The 21,703-nt window shown below is 34.5% G+C and overlaps 4 protein-coding genes across 4 annotated transcripts in view; 3 read left to right on the top strand and 1 right to left on the bottom strand.

Moving 5' to 3' along the window:
* LOC129938910 (uncharacterized) overlaps window positions 1-21,703 on the top strand; it is a 406,682-nt gene that overhangs the window by 15,245 nt on the left and 369,734 nt on the right. The window lies entirely within an intron of this gene.
* On the bottom strand, window positions 3,049-4,801 carry LOC129938859 (xaa-Pro dipeptidase). The gene has a single exon (XM_056046667.1). The coding sequence runs from the start codon at window positions 4,633-4,635 to the stop codon at window positions 3,199-3,201; it is 1,437 nt and encodes a 478-aa protein (XP_055902642.1). The 5' UTR covers window positions 4,636-4,801; the 3' UTR covers window positions 3,049-3,198.
* On the top strand, window positions 6,907-17,085 carry LOC129938869 (U1 small nuclear ribonucleoprotein 70 kDa). Its single transcript, XM_056046680.1, has 3 exons — window positions 6,907-7,073; window positions 7,175-7,456; window positions 15,323-17,085. The coding sequence occupies exons 2-3, from the start codon at window positions 7,229-7,231 to the stop codon at window positions 16,421-16,423; spliced, it is 1,329 nt and encodes a 442-aa protein (XP_055902655.1). The 5' UTR covers window positions 6,907-7,073; window positions 7,175-7,228; the 3' UTR covers window positions 16,424-17,085.
* LOC129947744 (U1 small nuclear ribonucleoprotein 70 kDa-like) lies at window positions 17,299-19,241 on the top strand. Its single transcript, XM_056058427.1, has 2 exons — window positions 17,299-17,324; window positions 17,367-19,241. Exons 1-2 carry the CDS (start codon window positions 17,299-17,301, stop codon window positions 18,562-18,564), a joined length of 1,224 nt encoding a protein of 407 aa, XP_055914402.1. The 3' UTR covers window positions 18,565-19,241.

Genomic DNA, 21,703 nt, shown 5'->3' with positions numbered 1-21,703 from the left:
TCAACTAAGAAGGTAAAATATCAAGATTTAACGGGAAACTGTTATGAAAAAGAAGGAAATCTTGATTCTGTTAGATTAGATTCTAGAAGTTAGTATACATCAAACCCAGATGATATGCCACCTCAACCAGAAGAAATACCAGGACCAACAGAAAATAAAGAAATAATTATTCGTCGTTCTGAATGAATTCGAAACCAAACAAAAAGGAGTAACTGTGTTAGTTTTTTGGCTGACGATAACCCAGAAAACTATTATGAAGAAATGAACAGTGAAAATGCAAACAAATGGTCAGAAGCACCAAAAGATGGAGTTAATTCATTGGAAGAAAACAAGACATGGACTATAGCAGATCTACCAGAGGAAAGAAAAGCTCTAACAACAAAATGGATTTTTAAGACCAAGCGATATGAAAAAGGTGAAATATCGAGATACAAGGCAAGACTTGTAGCAACAAGATGTGGACAACCTAGTGCAGTGGATTATTCACCAGTTATTAGATACAACTCGATGCGTTATATTTATCATTAGCACTGAACAAAGACTTACAATTTTTGCTTTTTTGCAAGGTGATCTTGAAAAGAGATTTATTTAAAAGCGAGGGTCTCTTTATACCAGAAGGCAAAGTTTTAAAACTCCACAAGCCAATTCACGGACTTAAAAAATCGTCTAGAATGTGGAATAAGAAGTTAACTCAAGTATTGAAACTACATATTTGGATTCAAGCAGTTGAAAACAGATCAATTTATGTTCTTGACGACGGCTCTGAAGATTTTTCAATTTTGATAGTATACGTAGATGACATTTTTATACTTTGGAAATATGAAGTTTCAAGAAATAAATTAGTAAAATTCCTTGGACCAGCAAAGTCTTTTTTGGGACTAAATTTAGAATATGGTTTTAAGAAAAAAACATCAATAAATCAAAAACAATACATTTTAAAAATGATTGAACGTTTTAGCACGAAATCAAGTAATCCAGTTAGTAGGTACACCCTTAGATTCCAATTTGAAAATGAGCAAAGAACAAAGTCCATCAACAAAAGAAGAAGAAGAAGAAATGGCTAAAATTTCCTATCAAGAGTTAATCGGAAGTTTGTTGTTTGCTGCACAGTTAACTCGTCCCGATATATAACAATAACCCCGGACATGAACATTGGAAGGCAGCTAAACGTGTGTTGCGATACCTAAAAGGAATAATTGACTACAAATTGAACTATTTCAAGTCAGAAGAATTTAATGTAAAAGGTTTCTGTGATGCTGACTATGGCAATGATCCAGATGAGAGAAAGTAAATCACAGGTTACGTGTTTCTCAATTAAGGTGGAGCGATTTCTTGGGGATCTAAAAAACAAACAACTACAGCATTATCGATCTGCGAAGCTGGGTATATGGCTTAAGGATCCTCAGTGCAAGAAGTGTTGTGGTTAAGAGGTATTGAAGAAGACATTTTTAATACAAACCTAACTGCAACCAACATTTTTTGTGATAATCGAGGACCGATTGATCTGGGTATGGATGAATTTTATAGACAACGTACAAAACACATTCAAGTTTGTAATCATTTTGTAACAGAAACAATTATTAATAAGCAAATCACTTTAAGAACAATAGATACAAACAATATGAAACAGAAATTCTTACTAAGTCCTTACCTCCTGGAAGGAATATTAAATTTTTGAAATTAATGGCGATTATTTAGATTTTATCAAATAAATTTTTAGTGGGAATGTTGCAAATTTAAAATACTTTATATAAAATCTACTGTTCTAATTATATCTGATAACGTATGTTTTTCTGAAATATGTACATACATATGTATGTTTGTTTTGACTTTGAAATAAAATTATTATTATAAGTTGTTTAATAAATTTAAAAAAGGAAAAATCTAGAAATATTCTTCAAGGTGTCGAATATTTCATCAAAGGTTAATTGAAAAAATTGGTAATTTGCATTGGTAAAGAATTACCGTTTCAAACCTAAGAGTATAAAGTAATAACCTATAGAGATTAGAGACAACTTAACGGTTCCTTTCAAAATTTGTTTCTAAAAAGCGCACTTTTTATTTTAACAAAATAGCCTTGCAGTGGCAGTGAGGTTTATAGAATGGGCTTAAAATGGTGACAATCATCAACCTCGTACCTGTTATAGATGTTGTTACGGGTGGAGGATGTGGATTATAATAAACTTATAGTGGTTATACTCTGTCCGATTAAATTTGCCAATGCAGGCACTATAGGAGAGTCTTTTCAGAATAGGCTGTGCGCCTTACATTTTCACATTTATGAATTTAACAAATGCTCATAAGAAAGTTGTTAACAACCCATAAGCTTTGCATAAAAACCAGCTTGAGGTTATGCGCTAAAAGTGAAAGTACTTCTACATAATATGTAGCTTATTCAATGGCTCTTATTACAAATGTTCATTTTGCGACTTCCATTTGTATTTTCCCTTAAATGAGTTTTGCTCGTTTGGATTCAAGTGTTCTCATCGTCATTGTAAATTACTTTTATCAAAGCCTTTTGCTATTAATTCATACGAATAATCGCTTCTTATCATGTGGGAACAAATCACATTCAAACACATTTATGTGGTTTCTAGGGTATCGAATTTAGGGTTAAAGTTATTTGTTGTAATCACATCATTTTGTTCTATAGATTAGATTAATATATCTTGTTAATACCTACTTTCAACGTTTTCTATCCTTATCAATTAAAATAAACCTACTAAAATTGTTTCCAATTGTAAATTGAAACAAAAATAAATATAACTCTACGACTATGAATTGGAGTAAACTTCATCGATCCATACCAACAGTAAATCAAAGACGATTTTATTGCATTCAATTATCACAACAAAAAGACTGTGCTCTCGCATTACGACCAAAACAGATTAGCTTGCCATTCAATCTTCCCTTAGTAAACTTATAGCACTTATTCCATAGACCATTTTATACCAATCATGGGCAATTGTCGACAAATAAAACACAAGAAGCCACCCAAAAAAAAATTAATCAACGATGACAGAAATAAGTCTAAAAGAAAATATCCAATTTAATCCTTTACAAATATTTTCCTTTATTATTATTTTTATATAAATTCTTGGTATAAATGATATAACGGTAACATACAAATGATAACGATATTAATACTTAATAGATACTCGAATAATATAACAATCACTCTCTTTTGGTATTCCAATTTCAACGACCGCTCATGAATTCCTCAATCTCTGCAACCGTTCGTGGTACGATAGCGAAGTTTTCGCAGCCATCTTTCTTAATCCAAACATCATCCTCAATTCGAACACCACCGAAATTACGGAAACGTTCATACACCTCATTATTTAAGAATTTATTCATATTGGGATCAGCTAGAGCTTTGTCCATGAGACAATCAATAAAATAACAACCAGGTTCAACGGTCACATACATATTGGCCTTGAGGACTCGGGCAAATCGCAACCGGGATACCCCTGGTTCAGTTGGACGCTCCGGTTGACCTTTCAAATAGCCACCAACATCATGGACATCCAAACCAATTAGATGACCTAAACCATGTGGTTGAAAGATAGCCCCAAGTCCGGCGGCTATCATTTCGTCGACATCGCCTTTGAGAATGCCTCCTTCCTTGAGACGTTGAAGCATCACACGAATGGCCAACATATGCATATCCACCCAAGACACTCCCTCTCGAGCCTCCTTTAGGACAGCATTTCGGGCATCGAGGACAGCGTTGTAAATCAACTTCTGATCGTCATTGAACTTTCCATTGGCTGGGAAGCTGCATGTGATGTCGGCTGCGTAGCCACAATAATTGGCACCCATATCGAAGAGGCACATATCACCATCACGAATCACTCGATTGTTGGGAGCTGCAGCATGGCCATAGTGCAAGACGGAGGAATTCAACCCGGTGCCACAGATGCAGGTGTACGAAGTGTGACGGCATCCACCGACCGAGTACGAATGATGCAGGAACTCACTCTCTCCCTGGTACTCGGTCATTCCTGGCTTAATCTTCAACATGACTTGCTTGTGGGCATCGGAGGAGACCTTTGCAACATATCGCAAAACTTCGATCTCTTCTGGCGACTTAATGACTCGACATTCAGCAATGATTGGATGAAGAATATCACAGTTCTGAACGTACTTCTCAATTCCAGGGAACGTTGCTGGTTTCGCAGATAGACCACTGTCCGAATTCACTCCGCTCAAAGTCAGAATCAGCGATGGATTTGCCTTGCTGAAGAATTCATCCAATTGATCACAATAAAGAACCCTATCGGTTTCATACATGGATTTGAATTCTTCCAAAGTGTGCAAATGACCCATCCACACGGAGTACTCCTCGGGTAGACGTGGAACAAAAAGAACTGACTCACCATTGTCAAGACTGACAACACCATAACAACCGGGTTCCTTCACTCCGAACATATACTGGAAGAATGATTCCTGGCGAAAATGAAAATCCACATCGGTGTCGTTGAAACTAACATCCTTGCCACCTTCAAGCAATACAAAAGTGCGACTTTCGAATTTTTGGGATTCACAGAGGGCCGATTTGACACGATTGCGATTATCGCGGAACAGGCTCATTGGCACTGCATGGGTTTGGGGTCCCATTTGGTAGGTGGACATATTGAAATTGGGTTTAAGAAACAAAGAACTTCACTGGGAAACTAATAAAAGTGAACTGAAAATTCAAGAATTATATCAGATTAATGGAATTTATGATTTAAATAAATTGCACTTCGTTGTTTTTGTTCTACGAAGAAAGAAACACAGCTGTCGGGTTTGAGATAAGAGTAAGTGTTGCCGAGTGTAATGTTTGTAGTTTTGTACTGTGACCAGCGGCCTCGTTAGTAGCATAATTGATATGATTTGATTTAAGTTTTTTACATTTGAACTTTTTGAGGGATTCATTTTGATGACATATTATTATTTTGTCTTTCCCCCAATTTCTTGTTAATAAAGATGAAATGATGATAGATTTATTTATTAAATAAAGAGAAGTGAAATGAAACAATCGGTGTTTTGCTTCTCAATTATAAATATAAAGCTCCAAGTGTCAAACACAAAACTGTGCTTCTTTTTCTGCTCAGTGCACTTAAGTTTTGAAAATTATTACTTGTTACCGTTTTAAAACGGTTTTCCAATTTTCACAGCATATTCAAAGAGACTTAGCGTTCTGATTAAAAATGTCAATCAACAAACATCGACATAGGTACTGGATATGGACTGCTAGTTGATTCATATATTCACATAGAAAATCCCCCATAAAAGTGTTTACACCTCTTGTAGGTAGTGGTAAAATTATAATTCACTTTAAAAAGTCATCTCATCTTCTGTTTCTAAGCCTCAACAAGCTTTTTTTTCAAAGAAACAAAAGAAACCTATTAATATAAAGTTTGAGAAATTAAACAAAATACAAAAAATCTAGTTCCAAAAGTGACTCCGTATTTCCGCTGAATCAACAGAAGGGCTGGCAGCATTAGGCTAGACGCGCACACGCTGCTAATTGTGTAGAAAATATACGATCAAATCAATAAAAATTCATGTTATCTAAAACATTTTCTTTTTTTTCACAACAAACTCAATCCAAAATACTTTCTTGAGCCTTCCAAGCAGCTTACAGGTGGGGTATAGACAAATCTGAACGATTTCGTGTAGGCCCTTATGGCCGGAGCAGAAAAGGTCAATTCCTAGTTCCAGATTCGTACCAAAATCACACTCGCTTGGCTTGTCCAAAGCACTGAGGATCTTTTTGATGTTGGCATCGCTGCCCATCAAGGGGCGATAGCCCATTGTTGTTTTATTCACTGAAACAACGATTCCCACATTGTGGAATGTTTTGGCGCAAATTTTCCTAGCTCACTGCTACTTAACCTCCACCAGAGATTTCCTTTCATACTTATCCTCCGCCACAAATGAACTTATCGCCTTTCTCATATCTCCCAAACCCTTGTGATTGAACAGAGTTACCGGAAAGTCTTTCTTCAGGTAGTAAGCGAACGTCGAACTATTTGTGGCGACGAGTTGGAAGAAGCATCCCTTGGAAACGTCATTATGAACTATGGGCAAGTCTTCCTCGTCCTTGGGGTCGCCACGCCAGTAGCCATAGTGAGTTCCGGTTCCTCGCTTAACAAAGAGCGTTTGAAACTCTGGAGGATCATAAAAGAACTGCCAGTGCCGCAAATAGTCACGGGGCTTTTATTCTCGACGTTGGAATTTTCCATATTCTATAAATAAAAAACAAAAGCAATAATTGTATAAATATTATTACTTACAACGTCCAAATTTATTTCAAAATGAAATATTTGTTTTGACAAGAGCCATCAGCGGTTTTATTTACATTAATTTGAGCGCTGAATGTTTCAAAAGGTATGTTTGTTTAGTTCAACTTTGAATTGTAACTAGTTTTCGAGAGGTTTTATACAAAACTTGTGGTTTACGAAAACTTGTGGTTTACCAAAAATGTTTGGGAAAACTTGAGTTTTCGATGTAAGTTTTCGGTGAAAACCGATACTATGGGTTTCATGTGAAATGCCTATTAAGCCCTTTTACGTGCAAAAATCTGCTATTTAGTTGAGCAGGTAAAATAATAAAGAAAAGCACAGCTAAGTCCATGAACATCTTCGTCTCCATATCAACAGTATGTCACTTCTTTTAATTTGCATTTATAAAGGTCAGTAAATTGTTGGGTTAATTTGTTTGTGTTGATTTCAAAGTTCAGAACATTGTTAGTCCACCAAATTAAAAAAAAACAAACACCTTTGCAGAACCTTACCAAACTTTCATACTGCCAAACAGACTTAATGATTATCAAAACGAATTATCTTGTGTGTAAACGCATATACATACAATTGCTCGTTAAATTATTCGCCATCTTTTTTTCTCTCTCGTTAAAATTCAAAGCATCTGTCAAAAGCCGACATCTTTGGCTTTGCAAAGTTGAAAATTTTAATTTTCCCAAAATAAAATAGAAGTTTTATTCAATTTTCAATAAAATTTCATCAATAAAATTCTCCCCAACTTCTTGTCTGAAAAATAAATAATAATTTCTATGGATATTTAAGGTAAGAACACTTTGAAATGAAAAAAATAATTTAACCCCACTAATTTTTCACACAACTAAAATTTGCATTCTGGCCATTTTTCTTTTCTCTTGTTTTCCCAGGTGGACTCTGCTTATACATCAGGAAAGAAATATAAGAATCAACACTGATTAATTATGACACAGTACTTGCCGCCAAATCTTCTAGCTTTATTTGCAGCTCGAGATCCGATTCCATATTTAGCACCCGTAGATAAATTACCACATGAAAAGAAATCCCGAGGATATTTGGGCGTGGGCAAATTCTTAAGTGATTTTGAGGATCCCAAGGATACACCGCCACATACACGTGTGGAAACAAGGCAGGAACGATTGGAACGGCGTCGTCGTGAAAAAGCTGAACAGGTATGGTTTTGCGTGGTCTTGAAATGGAGTGCGCGAGATGTTTAAAAACAAAATTTAATTTAGGGAGAGAACTTAATTTGATGTGGGGTTTTTTGTTAGGAATCGCAAAATGGTCACAAAAATTAGGTTAGTTTTTATTTTGTATTCCTTTTTATCTGCATTGTTAAATTGAAGTAGGCACTTCATTCGAGGTTATTTTTCAGTTAAATTGAGGCCAATGTTGATTTGATAAAACATTTTAAGTACAAACAAATTGGACCCTAAACATTACCACTTTCTTTTGAGATTGTTAAAAAAATACCGGCTATTCAGTTCCATAGAAAATAGAACACTTAAAATATCAGGATCTACAGTGATGCCAAAAATATTCTACATATTTTTTAACATATGTAACTATTTTACCTTGCAAAAAGGAAATTTTGCATTTAGCTTTTTTCAGAAAAATGTATTTTTGAATTATGAAAGCAAATTAAATTTCAATCAATGAAGAAATTGTTATTGACTTGAAGATGCTTTCCAGATGGGGACTGTGGGTCTATGAATTACATGGCTTAAATAAGCTATCATCACCAATGTAGAGGCGTCATTGAAGTCAGTAATGCTTCCTTACGCTCAAAAACACTCTTTAAATGTGTTTAAAACATTGGTTTACAACAAAAATAGTCATGCTTCTAAAAGCAATAATTTATACTTAATAAAAAAAAAAGAAGCTCAGAACACATTTAAAAGTAGAATATTAAAGGCAGCGCTAGTGTTTTGTGACTTATCTAGATAAAGTGCAGTATTTAATGAATCAATATAACAAAACTAGCAACACGAAAGTAAACATGAAAAAACTGCTAATCATTTTTTTTAGTATAAAAGTGTAAATGAAACTTATAGTTTGAAGGTTAAACACTATAGTTCCCGAACAGACTGTATACTTTGCCACGACTTTTTTGAACCGTTTTGGTTATTGCGAAGGAATCACTGCTCACTGCTCACATGCCAAAAGTCTTAAGTTTAATCCCTGCGTGTGCCAGCTAAAGTTTTTTTTTCACGGGTACTGCCGTTTGGGAGAAATTGTCAAATTCTTATCCTGAAATTTTTCAAATTAGCCGTTCGGATTAGGGATATTGCACTGTAGGTTCCCTTTTTAAGAGTTGTAATGGGCTCATTGTTCTCCGCCTCATTTAGCAGTCAAGTAGAAATAAACACAGAAAAGCGAGGAAATCAGTGTTAATCCGGCTAAGTAGCAAATACCTATTATAGCTACCAACCTTTAAAGATTTTAAGATATCATTGTTTTCAGTTTTTTTTTTTTGAACAAAACTTAAAACTATACGACTGTAGTATTTTTGCTTGTTTGTCTTTGAAAACCTTTTCAACGATGCAATACATGTACAGTTTGATAACGTTATGATTATATTTATAATCAATAACAATTTATGTCTGTATTTTATTTTGTATTTTTTAAATATAGATTAGGGTTTGTAAATATTCTCAAATTATACTTCAAATGTGTTCAAATGTTGATCATTGTTTTCCCCGGTATTATGCTCTGTCTAGAGTGTTTTTAACTTTATTCTCGCCATAAAAAAGGTTTTACAATTTTTGAAAAAAAAAAAAACATGGTCCAATTCCTTTTATTTTATATGCAATGGCTTCCACGACTAATCGGACACATGCACAATAAATTTTCGCAACCCATTTAAAACTAATCAATTTAACTAATCAATGTGACATTAAAACACGTTTTTATTTTAAATAGGTCCAATTTACAATTTAAGCTATTAAATAGGAAAAAAGCAATTCTATAATTTAACACCTCGCACATAATCAGACACTTAATATTTAGTACTTAGTTGTGTATCCTTTTGATTAAATAGCTTCCTCAAGGCGTCGAGGTATTGAAGAGACAAGTTTTAAGAATACTTAAGCACTTATTTTTTGTCATTGTACTAACCTGTCTTAATGGTTTCAATATTTTTAAGGTTCTTTTGAACAGTTAATCCCACATATACTCGATTGCATAATGTCAGGTGACAATTTTTTGTTTTAAGCAATTTAGGGCATTTATATAACTACCTTGCTGCATAAGATGTTTGTTTTGGTTTTTTGTCCTGATAAAATTATCTTGTATTCCGAGCTCACTGAAGCTCGACCCCAAATGTTTTAGGCATTTGTTAGCTGCGAACACTAGAACGTGTAACACATCCTCATACCATGTCCGACCACTGCCATGTCTCATAGTAGCTGTAGTATGCTTGTGAGGATTTTTTTCATTTGCTTTTGGCCGTTCATACATTGTTCCATCTGAACCTTCAAGGTTAAATTTGCCATATTGCCAAATGTGTTACGGTTAACTAAGGATATAAAAAATATATTCTTAAAACTTATTCTAAGAAGACGTTTCCTATGTTATATGTATGTTAGTAATCTTAAGCCTTTCATTTTTTTTCAATGATTTATAACTTTTTTTACACGCCTATTTTGGTCATTACTTAGATGGTGATGCTTTTTCTTCTGATGTTTTCATTGCTGACTTTTTTACTCGTGGTCTCTTTCAAAAAACTACTTAGAGATTCCAAAGATTCTTATCTTGATTTTATGATTTTAGTTTGCTTACTTACTTAAGGTTGCTCTACAGTCCGGGGCGGACCTGGGCATCAACCAACATGCGTTTTCAGCCAGCTCGGTCCCTAGCTAGCTGTCTCCAGTTTTGCACGCATAGTTCGTTGAGGTCTGCCTTTGACAGGGTCCAGGCCTCAGCGCCATAAATGAGAACCGGGATGATGAGTGTCTTATAAATTGTGATTTAAGATGCTCGAGAGAGGACTTTACTTCTCAATTTCTTTGTAAGTCCAAAGAAGCAGCGATTTGCAAGAGTTATTCTTCATTTGATTTGAGCGTTGGTGTCGTTGTCTGAGCTTATAGCGGTGTCTATGTAGACAAAGTCCTCAACTACCTCAAAGTTATAGCTGTCCATGATGACGTTTTGTCCAAAACGTCCTTGTTCAATGTTCTTTTTTGATGACAGCATATACTTTGTCTTGCCCTCATTGACCAATAAACCCACCTTCTTCGCTTCCGTCGCAATGCTCAAAAACACTCCACTGACATCAAGCTTTGATCTTCCATTTATGTCAATATCATCTGCGTATCCGAGTAATCGGGTGGACCTTACAAAGATTGTGCCTCTAGTGTTGACGTTTGAATTTTGCACGATTATTTCCAGAACGATATTAAAGAAGTCGCAGGTCAGCACATCGCCTTGTCGAAAACCTTTTCTGACATCAAATGCATTCTCCATTGTCATTGTGCACAAACGGATAAGTTTGTCAGGGATGGAGACTGTTAAGGAGACTGATGCGCTGAGATTCTAGTTTATTTGGCTAAAAAATAGCTTCTCATAGTATGTCTCCAGCTTTTTCCCTTTTATTTTTTTCCCACATTATGAAAACCAATTTTCGAATATCCAAAGACATTTGTTTTGTTCTTGGGTGTCATTTTGACGTAAAGCAGGAAACTACCTTAAATTTAAGTAAAAATCTTCCGTAATACATGTTATTTCCCGTTTCAGAGTTAGTACATTGCAAAGACAGTTAGTTTTCGATTATGTGTGAGAGGGTTAATTAAGGAGTTGCTTATTATTAAAATGCTATGCAACTTTTTATTTAAACTTAATTTGAATTTAAGTATGTTATAAAATGGTGATAAAGTTCAACTACTTCTATGCATTTTTCTAAACAACAACAAATAAATTTTTTCTCAATGATTTGCAATAAACATATCAGTTATGGAGATTTCTGTTTTATAAGACGAATATAGTGTTCTGCACTAAATTCTTTTGTGAGACGTGTTTTGACTAAAGAGTCAATAGTTCCTTAGAGAAAAGTTGCGATATTTTTGTATGAGAAATTGAACATGATCTTTGAATATTTTCTATCCCAGATCTCTTTGCGTTTTTTTATATTCGTATTTTGACCAATGGAAAAAGTCTTTTAAATTATTTTGATTTGTGTGAACATCAATGATTTTCTTATACTCCTAAAACTTTTTTTAACAGAAAAAAATGTATACAATTTTGTCTATCTTCCTTCAGAAATCAATTAAATATTTTCGTTTCGTGCATATCCCTCACTTTTATTAGAACTACGGTTTGAAAATAAAATAGTTTCTTTGAAAGAAGTAAGAGGTTAGACTAGGTGTTAAATACCGAAACTTCTTATGTGTTATGTATTCTTTGAAAAGGTCTATTATACGCGCATTTAAATTAGATTTGATAAGCAAAATAAACTAAAAAGAAATTCCTCCAATACTTAATCCAAAAGCCATTAAATTGCTAGAAGCTGAGGTAGATTTAACTTATGATAAAAATAACAAAAAGTTACACACTAGCAGCTCGCATAAAGTTTTCAGTGTAGCAAGTTCAAATAATTGTGTTTGATGTTTTTGAAGTTCTTAACTAAAAAAACGAAATTAAACATATCTTTCTTATTCTTTATACAGTGGCTCGAAGCGTATTTTATACAGTAGTAGATTTATAATTTAAGTAACCATAGCTTGCAAACAAGAAGGATGATCTACAAAAATTCAATATTATTTCAGCAAAAAATAAGAGTCTATATAAATATTGGTATTTAAGAAGGTAATAACTAAAAAACCTAAAAAAGCAATAAATTTCAAGCCACAGCTTATTTGATACAAGATCATTTGTTTTAGAAAAAAACTTGCGAGTTTTAAGAATCCTTAACGTTATAGTACTTAGTGTGGTACCCTTTTGTCATCAAGTAAGGACAATTCCAGACAATTCGCCAGGCGTAGGATATCCTGTCAAAACCAAAAATGTTAAATTTAGATTCGTCTTCGAAAATAACACCGTCCCAAAGTTCTTCAAAATATGCTCCTTAGCAGAGGCCAGGTGGCTTCTCTGATTTTCTTACTGATCAGATGCTTTTTTCGAGCGACTCGCCCATTGAAATCATGCTCGCGAAGCACACGGCGAATCTTCCCTAGCACATCATATCTTCCGTAGTTCTTGTTGTATCTTATTAGCAATTTTGGGGGCTGATAACTTTGGATTCGTTTTGATTTTTCGAACAATGTATCATTCATCAGACGCGTTGAAAATGTTGTTCTATGCGTTTTATCCCTTGTCTTTAATACGGTTTTCATGAATAAATCTCTATTATATGCTGCACTGTTGAGGCACTCAAACTTACACATTTTGCTTTCCATTTTTATGGTGGTGAATTACCAATTCGCGAACTTCAATTGTTGTGCGAAGACCTTTTAAAACAAAGACTTGATTTGATGAGGTATTTTTTCATCAAAATTGCGTTTTCCTCCTAGTAGGAAGAATATGGACGTTAATTTGGGAATTTTAAAATTACAAATTTCTCTCTGAACAAGGGTCTGCAAACCTACATTTAAATTTCGGACACATATCTTTTTCCTTCCTTTTCAAAAAACACTGTATTAAATAAGCTGTGAGCAACTGTATATACAAATTTAGTCCTGATTTTTATTTTCAATTAACTGTTAACCATGTGAACCGATTATTTGGAAACTTGGCATTTATATGTAATTTAGTTTAACTTAAGAGATATAACGGTTTTTAGATTGATGCTCACAATATTTATTAATTAACAAAAAATAATTGCTTATGTCGATTGTTGTTACTTATTGTAAGTTCTATAAGTCTTCAACACATGGCGTCTTCAATCAGTTATTCTACAGATAACTATCCTACATAGATATTTCAAGATTTAATCCAACTTTTTTTTCTCCACGTTGTAAAAGTATTTGTTGAACAATGAATGATTTAATTTTCACGGGCTGTGTACGATTATTGATGTTTATGTTTCGCTTTCCACATACAACTCTAATAATAAAACAAATAATGTTGACAATAGAATCAGAGTTCAAGAATTGTTTAGTTTTAGAAGAATTCAAATTTATAAAAATCAAGCTTTATACAAATTTCAAAACTTGCAGTTCAAAGAATTAAAAGAGTAGAATCTCAAATAGGCGTGACATATGTATGCATACATATGCAAGAGCATTAATTGAGAAATTCACAGCAACGCGTTGCAACAATACTGCAATTGTTTATACAACAATTTATTGTTATTACCTTAAAATATGTTAAAATTTCCTTAATGTGAGGTTATTCATTGATATGTATCTTATAACAATTGACTCAATCTAAAAAAATACAAAGTTGAAGTTTAGCAAAACGTACAACCGAAAAAGTCGACAAAAAGTTAGGGTCAGGTGATAATGATAATATTTTCTTATCAATAATTTAGCTTTCTCTTTAAACCAACAAACAAAACGTGTCACTTGAAACTTGGGCTCCACCTCTTAATAACAAAAACAAAACAAAAAACTGGTTTGTATCTTCTTTGGGTGGCGATTTATTTCGACACACCCATCAGGTAAACAATTATTCCGATTGTGTAAAAAGAAAAGTAAGTTATTTTTGTTCATAAATAATTTTGGTTCCTTCACAGGCATCACACACTCTCTTTGATTTTAAAGCGAACTTAATTCGTCTTTTTGTTAAAGTTTTTGTTTCCAAAAGAAATAAGAATAATAAAGCTTTTTCACCAAAATACAAAAAAAAGCTTGTTTGTTTCTTTTCGTTCGAAAAAATAAGAGTTTTTTTTAATTAGGGCTAAAGTTGTTTTGCATTTTGTTAAAACGTAAGTACTACTAGTAGGTTTCTTTTCTGAGAAGAAAAAAAATAAAACAAGGGCTGGTAATCCCATAAGTTTTTCCCGCACAACTTAAATTGAATTGTTCAAAACATGTTCACATCTGGAGAAAGCTCATAGAGTTTTTTTTTCAAGACTCTCATCCGATGAAGAAATAATTAACTTGGTTAAAACAAAAAAGGACCAAAATATGTAAGTTCTGATTTAATGTTGCCCTTCCAAATAAAAAAAAAAAGAGGACCCAAGTGTGTAAGTGTTATATGTGTAAGTTTTTGTGTAGCTGCTAGCTATCCAGCTTTCATATGGTAAAGAACAAAAATATTCTTGTGTCAGTAAGTAGTTCGAAAACGCTGCTATTTCAATTCGAAATAATAATTTAAAATAAAAAAACACAATGGAATTGGTAGGTAAAAGAGAGGTTTGGGTAACACACAAAAAAACCGTTTGGTAGGTAAAAACTACGAGATATCTGATGGAAGGTAAATGTGATGCAAATGATTTATTTGAAAATTCAGTTTCTTACCTACGGCCTTTTAGGTCCAAACAAAATTAAGTAAGTTGGGCTATTTCTTTGAGCCCTATGAATTCAACATAAAAATTATTGATCATGGATCAGGTCAGTATTAAGCCTTCGACCACACTAACCTCCAATATCTTCGATTTTCTAATCAACGTGACCCCTTCGATAAAAAAAAAACTTTCTCCGACCAATTTTGTAAGTTCAAAAAAACCAAGAGTATAATTCTGTTTTTCTTTTTCTTCTTTTTTTGGTAATGTCCAGAGGTAAGGCAAAAACTACGTAATCACACGTGAGATTTTCATTTGCTGTCATTTTGTAAGTTTTAAATTGGGTTAATATCTGAAGGTAATTTGGTATTTTCATAAACTTAAAAAGTTCCTGCTTTCAAGTGTAGAGTTTTTCATTTCACAAACAGTAAACTGGGTGTTTGTCAGAAAATTTTGAAATTAAAGTTTTAAAACGATGTACTATTAGGTAGGTATTAAACTGACAAATTAATAAAAAAATAAGTTCCTCCAGAAGATCTCTCTAAACAAAAATCTCGGCAAAGCTCCCACTACCAACAAATTGTGCACCAAATTAATTTTAGTTTTCGTTTTTTTTTTGTTTTTTTTTTTTCCGTAATTTTTCCTTCTCTCGCAACAGGTTGCTTACAAACTCGAACGAGAAATCGCAACATGGGATCCTCAGCAAATAGCTGAGGCAACGGAAGATCCATTCAAGACGCTGTTTGTAGCACGAGTAAACTATGATACTTCTGAGTCGAAATTACGCCGTGAATTTGAAGTTTACGGCCCGATCAAGAAGATCATTATGATCACGGACATGGAAACAGGGAAACCTCGTGGGTATGCGTTTATAGAGTATGAGCATGAACGGGACATGCACTCGGCGTACAAGCATGCTGATGGAAAGAAAATCGATGGCAAACGAGTGTTGGTTGATGTGGAGAGGGCACGAACGGTGAAAGGCTGGTTGCCGCGTCGTTTGGGTGGTGGTTTGGGTGGAACTCGTCGGGGAGGAGCTGATGTAAATATTAAGCATTCCGGACGAGAGGACAACGAACGTGAACGTGAGCGCTATCGCCTCGAGAGGGAGAGAGAAGATCGTGGTGGTGATCGTGGAGTTGTGGGAGGTGGTGGTGGCGGTGGACCACCACAGCCTCGATTCGATGGCAGGCGGCGTTCGAGATCAAGAGATCGACGTGAGCGAGAACGATCTAGGCATCGTAGTAGGTCTAGAGAACGCAGGAAGCGCGTTCGTGGTGGAAGCCGTGATCGAGAATATGACGACCGTGCCGAAAGACGTGGAGCCCCCGCCGGAGGTCCTGGTATGCCTGTTGAAAAAGAACGAGAACGTGAACGTGAACGGGAGCGTGATCGTGAACGCAAGAAGAAGCGTTCCAAGTCTCGCGAACGTGAACGTGACCGTTCGGATAAGAAACGCGATAGACGCGACAGAGAACGAGGTGAGCGTGATCGTGGAGATCGCGAAACCAAGGAAAGGAAACCCGATTTCCGTGATGACATTGTTAAAATCAAAGAAGAGCCTATCGATGATTATCCATCATACTCAATTCAGCCTCTTAGCTATCCAGGCATCAAAACAGAAGATGACGAAGTTAAATATCGACCACCAAATGATCCACAATATAGTCAGCCTCCCCCACGTATATCCAATGATCGAGAAAATGGTCAGAACCAAAACTCGAATGATGACAAAGAAGAACAACAATGGTGGCGTTAGTTGTGGGATATATTCATTCATAATAAAATTTTAGCGGTGTCTTTCCTTTCGATCCCCATCTCGCCCCCACGCCACCAAACATCATATTCAAGTAGAATGTTATTGTAATATTTTCTTTTTAATTTTTCTTCTATTCTGAGAACGCAATTTTTTATTTTTTTTATTTTAAATAAATAAAATAATAAATAAATTAGATAAAACATAAATTTCCTGCAAAATGTAACGGAAACAACAGAAAAAAAAACATTAGCAATAAAATAAGATGATTTTTTATTTAAAATTCAAAAAGCAGAAAAAGGCAACACAGTGTAATAGAAGTCGTGTCTTTTTTTCTACAATATAAATTATAAATGACATAAAACATACAACTAGTTTTAAATTAAAAATAAAACAACAATAAATAAATAATTGCATGATTATTAAGTAAAACAGTAGAAAATATAAAACCAATTAAAATAAAACAATCACCTAGAAGACACAATGATTTAAAGAAAGAAAAAGTAATAAATCACTATAAAATAAATTCTAGGTTATTTACACAAAAATATATAGAAGAAGAAAATTTACTTTATTTTTTAAAATAAACTTTTATGTTAGCAGGTCTCATAAGAAGAATAAGTGAAGTGTGATGCAGAAAAAACGATTAGTCATAAAATAAAACATTTAAATCAAAATTTAAATAGAAAACACAAATAACGGTTTAAGATACATTTTATAAAACAATTCTTACAAATAAAAAAGCGCCGCTAATCGTAATTGAGGTGAAGAGTGAAATGGCTTCGTTTCCATTAGCGAAACCAACATTTTACTCAAAGCAAACGTTCGTGACATGAAGAAAAAATAAACACAATATCATTGAATACACATAAATAGAAATGGCACAGAACTCGATTACGGTCCGGTTATAGCTATCAGTAAAATACCTCAATGGAAATTGAAACAGGATTAACATTATTGCACTTGATATTCCAAAGACATTTGATAGAATTTGGCATCAAAGCTCTCTCTTCGAAAATGCGTACTTTTGGTATTGGCAACAGGTTGCTTACAAACTCGAACGAGAAATCGCAACATGGGATCCTCAGCAAATAGCTGAGGCAACGGAAGATCCATTCAAGACGCTGTTTGTAGCACGAGTAAACTATGATACTTCTGAGTCGAAATTACGCCGTGAATTTGAAGTTTACGGCCCGATCAAGAAGATCATTATGATCACGGACATGGAAACAGGGAAACCTCGTGGGTATGCGTTTATAGAGTATGAGCATGAACGGGACATGCACTCGGCGTACAAGCATGCTGATGGAAAGAAAATCGATGGCAAACGAGTGTTGGTTGATGTGGAGAGGGCACGAACGGTGAAAGGCTGGTTGCCGCGTCGTTTGGGTGGTGGTTTGGGTGGAACTCGTCGGGGAGGAGCTGATGTAAATATTAAGCATTCCGGACGAGAGGACAACGAACGTGAACGTGAGCGCTATCGCCTCGAGAGGGAGAGAGAAGATCGTGGTGGTGATCGTGGAGTTGTGGGAGGTGGTGGTGGCGGTGGACCACCACAGCCTCGATTCGATGGCAGGCGGCGTTCGAGATCAAGAGATCGACGTGAGCGAGAACGATCTAGGCATCGTAGTAGGTCTAGAGAACGCAGGAAGCGCGTTCGTGGTGGAAGCCGTGATCGAGAATATGACGACCGTGCCGAAAGACGTGGAGCCCCCGCCGGAGGTCCTGGTATGCCTGTTGAAAAAGAACGAGAACGTGAACGTGAACGGGAGCGTGATCGTGAACGCAAGAAGAAGCGTTCCAAGTCTCGCGAACGTGAACGTGACCGTTCGGATAAGAAACGCGATAGACGCGACAGAGAACGAGGTGAGCGTGATCGTGGAGATCGCGAAACCAAGGAAAGGAAACCCGATTTCCGTGATGACATTGTTAAAATCAAAGAAGAGCCTATCGATGATTATCCATCATACTCAATTCAGCCTCTTAGCTATCCAGGCATCAAAACAGAAGATGACGAAGTTAAATATCGACCACCAAATGATCCACAATATAGTCAGCCTCCCCCACGTATATCCAATGATCGAGAAAATGGTCAGAACCAAAACTCGAATGATGACAAAGAAGAACAACAATGGTGGCGTTAGTTGTGGGATATATTCATTCATAATAAAATTTTAGCGGTGTCTTTCCTTTCGATCCCCATCTCGCCCCCACGCCACCAAACATCATATTCAAGTAGAATGTTATTGTAATATTTTCTTTTTAATTTTTCTTCTATTCGGAGAACGCAATTTTTTATTTTTTTTATTTTAAATAAATAAAATAATAAATAAATTAGATAAAACATAAATTTCCTGCAAAATGTAACGGAAACAACAGAAAAAAAAACATTAGCAATAAAATAAGATGATTTTTTATTTAAAATTCAAAAAGCAGAAAAAGGCAACACAGTGTAATAGAAGTCGTGTCTTTTTTTCTACAATATAAATTATAAATGACATAAAACATACAACTAGTTTTAAATTAAAAATAAAACAACAATAAATAAATAATTGCATGATTATTAAGTAAAACAGTAGAAAATATAAAACCAATTAAAATAAAACAATCACCTAGAAGACACAATGATTTAAAGAAAGAAAAAGTAATAAATCACTATAAAATAAATTCTAGGTTATTTACACAAAAATATATAGAAGAAGAAAATTTACTTTATTTTTTAAAATAAACTTTTATGTTAGCAGGTCTCATAAGAAGAATAAGTGAAGTGTGATGCAGAAAAAACGATTAGTCATAAAATAAAACATTTAAATCAAAATTTAAATAGAAAACACAAATAACGGTTTAAGATACATTTTATAAAACAATTCTTACAAATAAAAAAGCGCCGCTAATCGTAATTGAGGTGAAGAGTGAAATGGCTTCGTTTCCATTAGCGAAACCAACATTTTACTCAAAGCAAACGTTCGTGACATGAAGAAAAAATAAACACAATATCATTGAATACACATAAATAGAAATGGCACAGAACTCGATTACGGTCCGGTTATAGCTATCAGTAAAATACCTCAATGGAAATTGAAACAGGATTAACATTATTGCACTTGATATTCCAAAGACATTTGATAGAATTTGGCATCAAAGCTCTCTCTTCGAAAATGCGTACTTTTGGTATTGATAAATCTCTTTGGATTAGAAACTAAACTTCGAACTGCATTGAAATACAAGTTGTAGTGGATGGTTTCAAATCTGAAACTCATAAAATAAATGCCGGTGTTCCCCAGGGCTCCGTTTTTTCTCCGACTCTATTACTCATATTTATAAACGACCATTTGTCTGTCTAATTTCTTCTTCTCCATTAAACTGATTCGCTGAGGACATCGACAGTACCCTCAGCTTTTCATATTCGTTTCTAGATTCACGTCCTTGTCCTTCGGATCTGGAACTTCAACGGCAGCACATACGCTGAGCTCGACAGCATTGTCCAATGCAGAATTAAGAACCGTGTAGAATTTAAAAACAAGTTTAAGTCTGATAGGATGCAGAGGATAGAAATGATAGGCGATATATAACGAAATACCGCCGCAATTTTTCAAGCCTTCCGTAGTTTTACAGATATTTTTACAAACAATGTTCTTTCCAATTAGTCAGTTCTATTCCCCCCCTCAAACAATTCAGCCGTAATACTCGCAATTTAAGGAATCATCAGTTCATCCCTGATCTCAATTTCGGACGTACTGTTTAATATAGACGTTCTTTTTTTTAACCCTACTATTTTAAAATTCAAACATTTTAAGACCAATGTGCAACGGTATTTCCTCTTAAATCCTTCCCTGTTTTCCTAACACTCGCACTGTGTTTAATCATAAACGTGCTAAGGGTATTATTAACCCCTTAAGCACTCAAGGTACATTATAAAATAAAGGAAAGATTTGAACGTCGTCAGTAAAACAAAATTCAATTTTGTTGACATTTTACAGTGTTCAGTTCAGTAAAAATAAAATTTGATAATTACATTTTTTTAAAACGTATTTACGAAATAAATTTATCTCCAAATGCATTTTTGTTTTTTAAAAAAGATTTGGCATTAGACATCATCTTACATTAATTTTTTTTCTGAAAATGAAACCCCTGACAATCAAAACTGAAGAACAAAAATTGTAGTGATAACTATAAATGGCGCATTAGACGTTGTTGCGTCAACATTTACATTTGTTTAAAAATTAAATATTTGTAAAATTAGCTTTTAAATTCACGAACTTTCAATAATTAACCATTTTTTTTAATTGCTGGACACACATACTCTTTTGAAGAAAAGCCTGGATGTTAATTTATATTTGTAATAAGTGAATGAACATTTCATGATAAACAACTTTCCAAATACGTCAAAGAGCAGTATACTTTTGGGCGGTAGGTATTTTCACCCGAAATCATAACGCCCGAATCCTAATATGTAGTAAAGCCTCAAGATTTAAAAAAAATTACCAAAAACCCAAAGCGAAAAAGTTTTTGGGCGACATTAAATTTTTAATTTGGGTGAAAAGACCTAAAGCCGTACTTTTTATTCCTCCCATTGATGTTTTTATATTCAGTATACACAAATGCTGTATAACAATACTAAGAGAAATTCAAGTTTTATGAACCAAATTTGTACGTGATTTCAGTGATGTAGAAAACATCGAACACTCGCTTTTGACATTTGATCTCTTGTCAAACTTCTGGTCAATTTTTTAAATTGTTTGATGCAGCGTTCTTTAAAATTTTGAAGTTATAAATTTTGTTGAACCCTTGGCATGATGGTTAGTGCGTTGGACTGTCATGCGAGAGGTCTTAGGTCTGATCTTTGCCTGTGCCACCTAAAGTTTTATTCAAGGGTACTGCCTCTTGCGAGGAATTGACAAATTCTGCAAGAGTAATTCTTTTCATGAAAAAGTGCTTTCTCAAATTAGCCGTTCGGATTCGGCATATAAACATCCCTGCAATTACTCGCTCACAGGAATAGTTGAGAGTTCACTAGGCCCTGGTTCTTCATCGACTGTTGCGCCACTTAATTTAATTTAAATTTGTTGAACTTCTCCTTGCACAAAAACTGCAATAGAATTTGTGTCTGTCAGTTTGACTAATTTGGGTTGTAATTTGTTCGATTGTGAAAATAGTTTTAGTTTTTTCTTCTCAAATATGAAAGGCTGAAATTTAATTCGTATACTAGTGTATTTTTGCGCATTCACTTGACAATTCCGACGACAAGAGATAATACTTTAAAATAGCAAAGAAGGCATATCG

The sequence above is a fragment of the Eupeodes corollae genome, chromosome 1 (genome assembly GCF_945859685.1).
Source record: "Eupeodes corollae chromosome 1, idEupCoro1.1, whole genome shotgun sequence".
NCBI classification, from domain to species: domain Eukaryota; kingdom Metazoa; phylum Arthropoda; class Insecta; order Diptera; family Syrphidae; genus Eupeodes; species Eupeodes corollae.
This window is presented reverse-complemented; position numbering and strand designations above follow the sequence as displayed.

Coding starts and splice junctions, on each gene's coding strand:
- LOC129938869 (XM_056046680.1), top strand. CDS start 7,229: ATGACACAGTACTTGCCGCCAAATCTTCTAGCTTTATTTGCAGCTCGA. Junction 7,457..15,322: donor GTCGTGAAAAAGCTGAACAG/GTATGGTTTTGC, acceptor CTCTCGCAACAG/GTTGCTTACAAACTCGAACG.
- LOC129938859 (XM_056046667.1), bottom strand. CDS start 4,635: ATGTCCACCTACCAAATGGGACCCCAAACCCATGCAGTGCCAATGAGC.
- LOC129947744 (XM_056058427.1), top strand. CDS start 17,299: ATGGCACAGAACTCGATTACGGTCCG. Junction 17,325..17,366: donor CAGAACTCGATTACGGTCCG/GTTATAGCTATC, acceptor AAATTGAAACAG/GATTAACATTATTGCACTTG.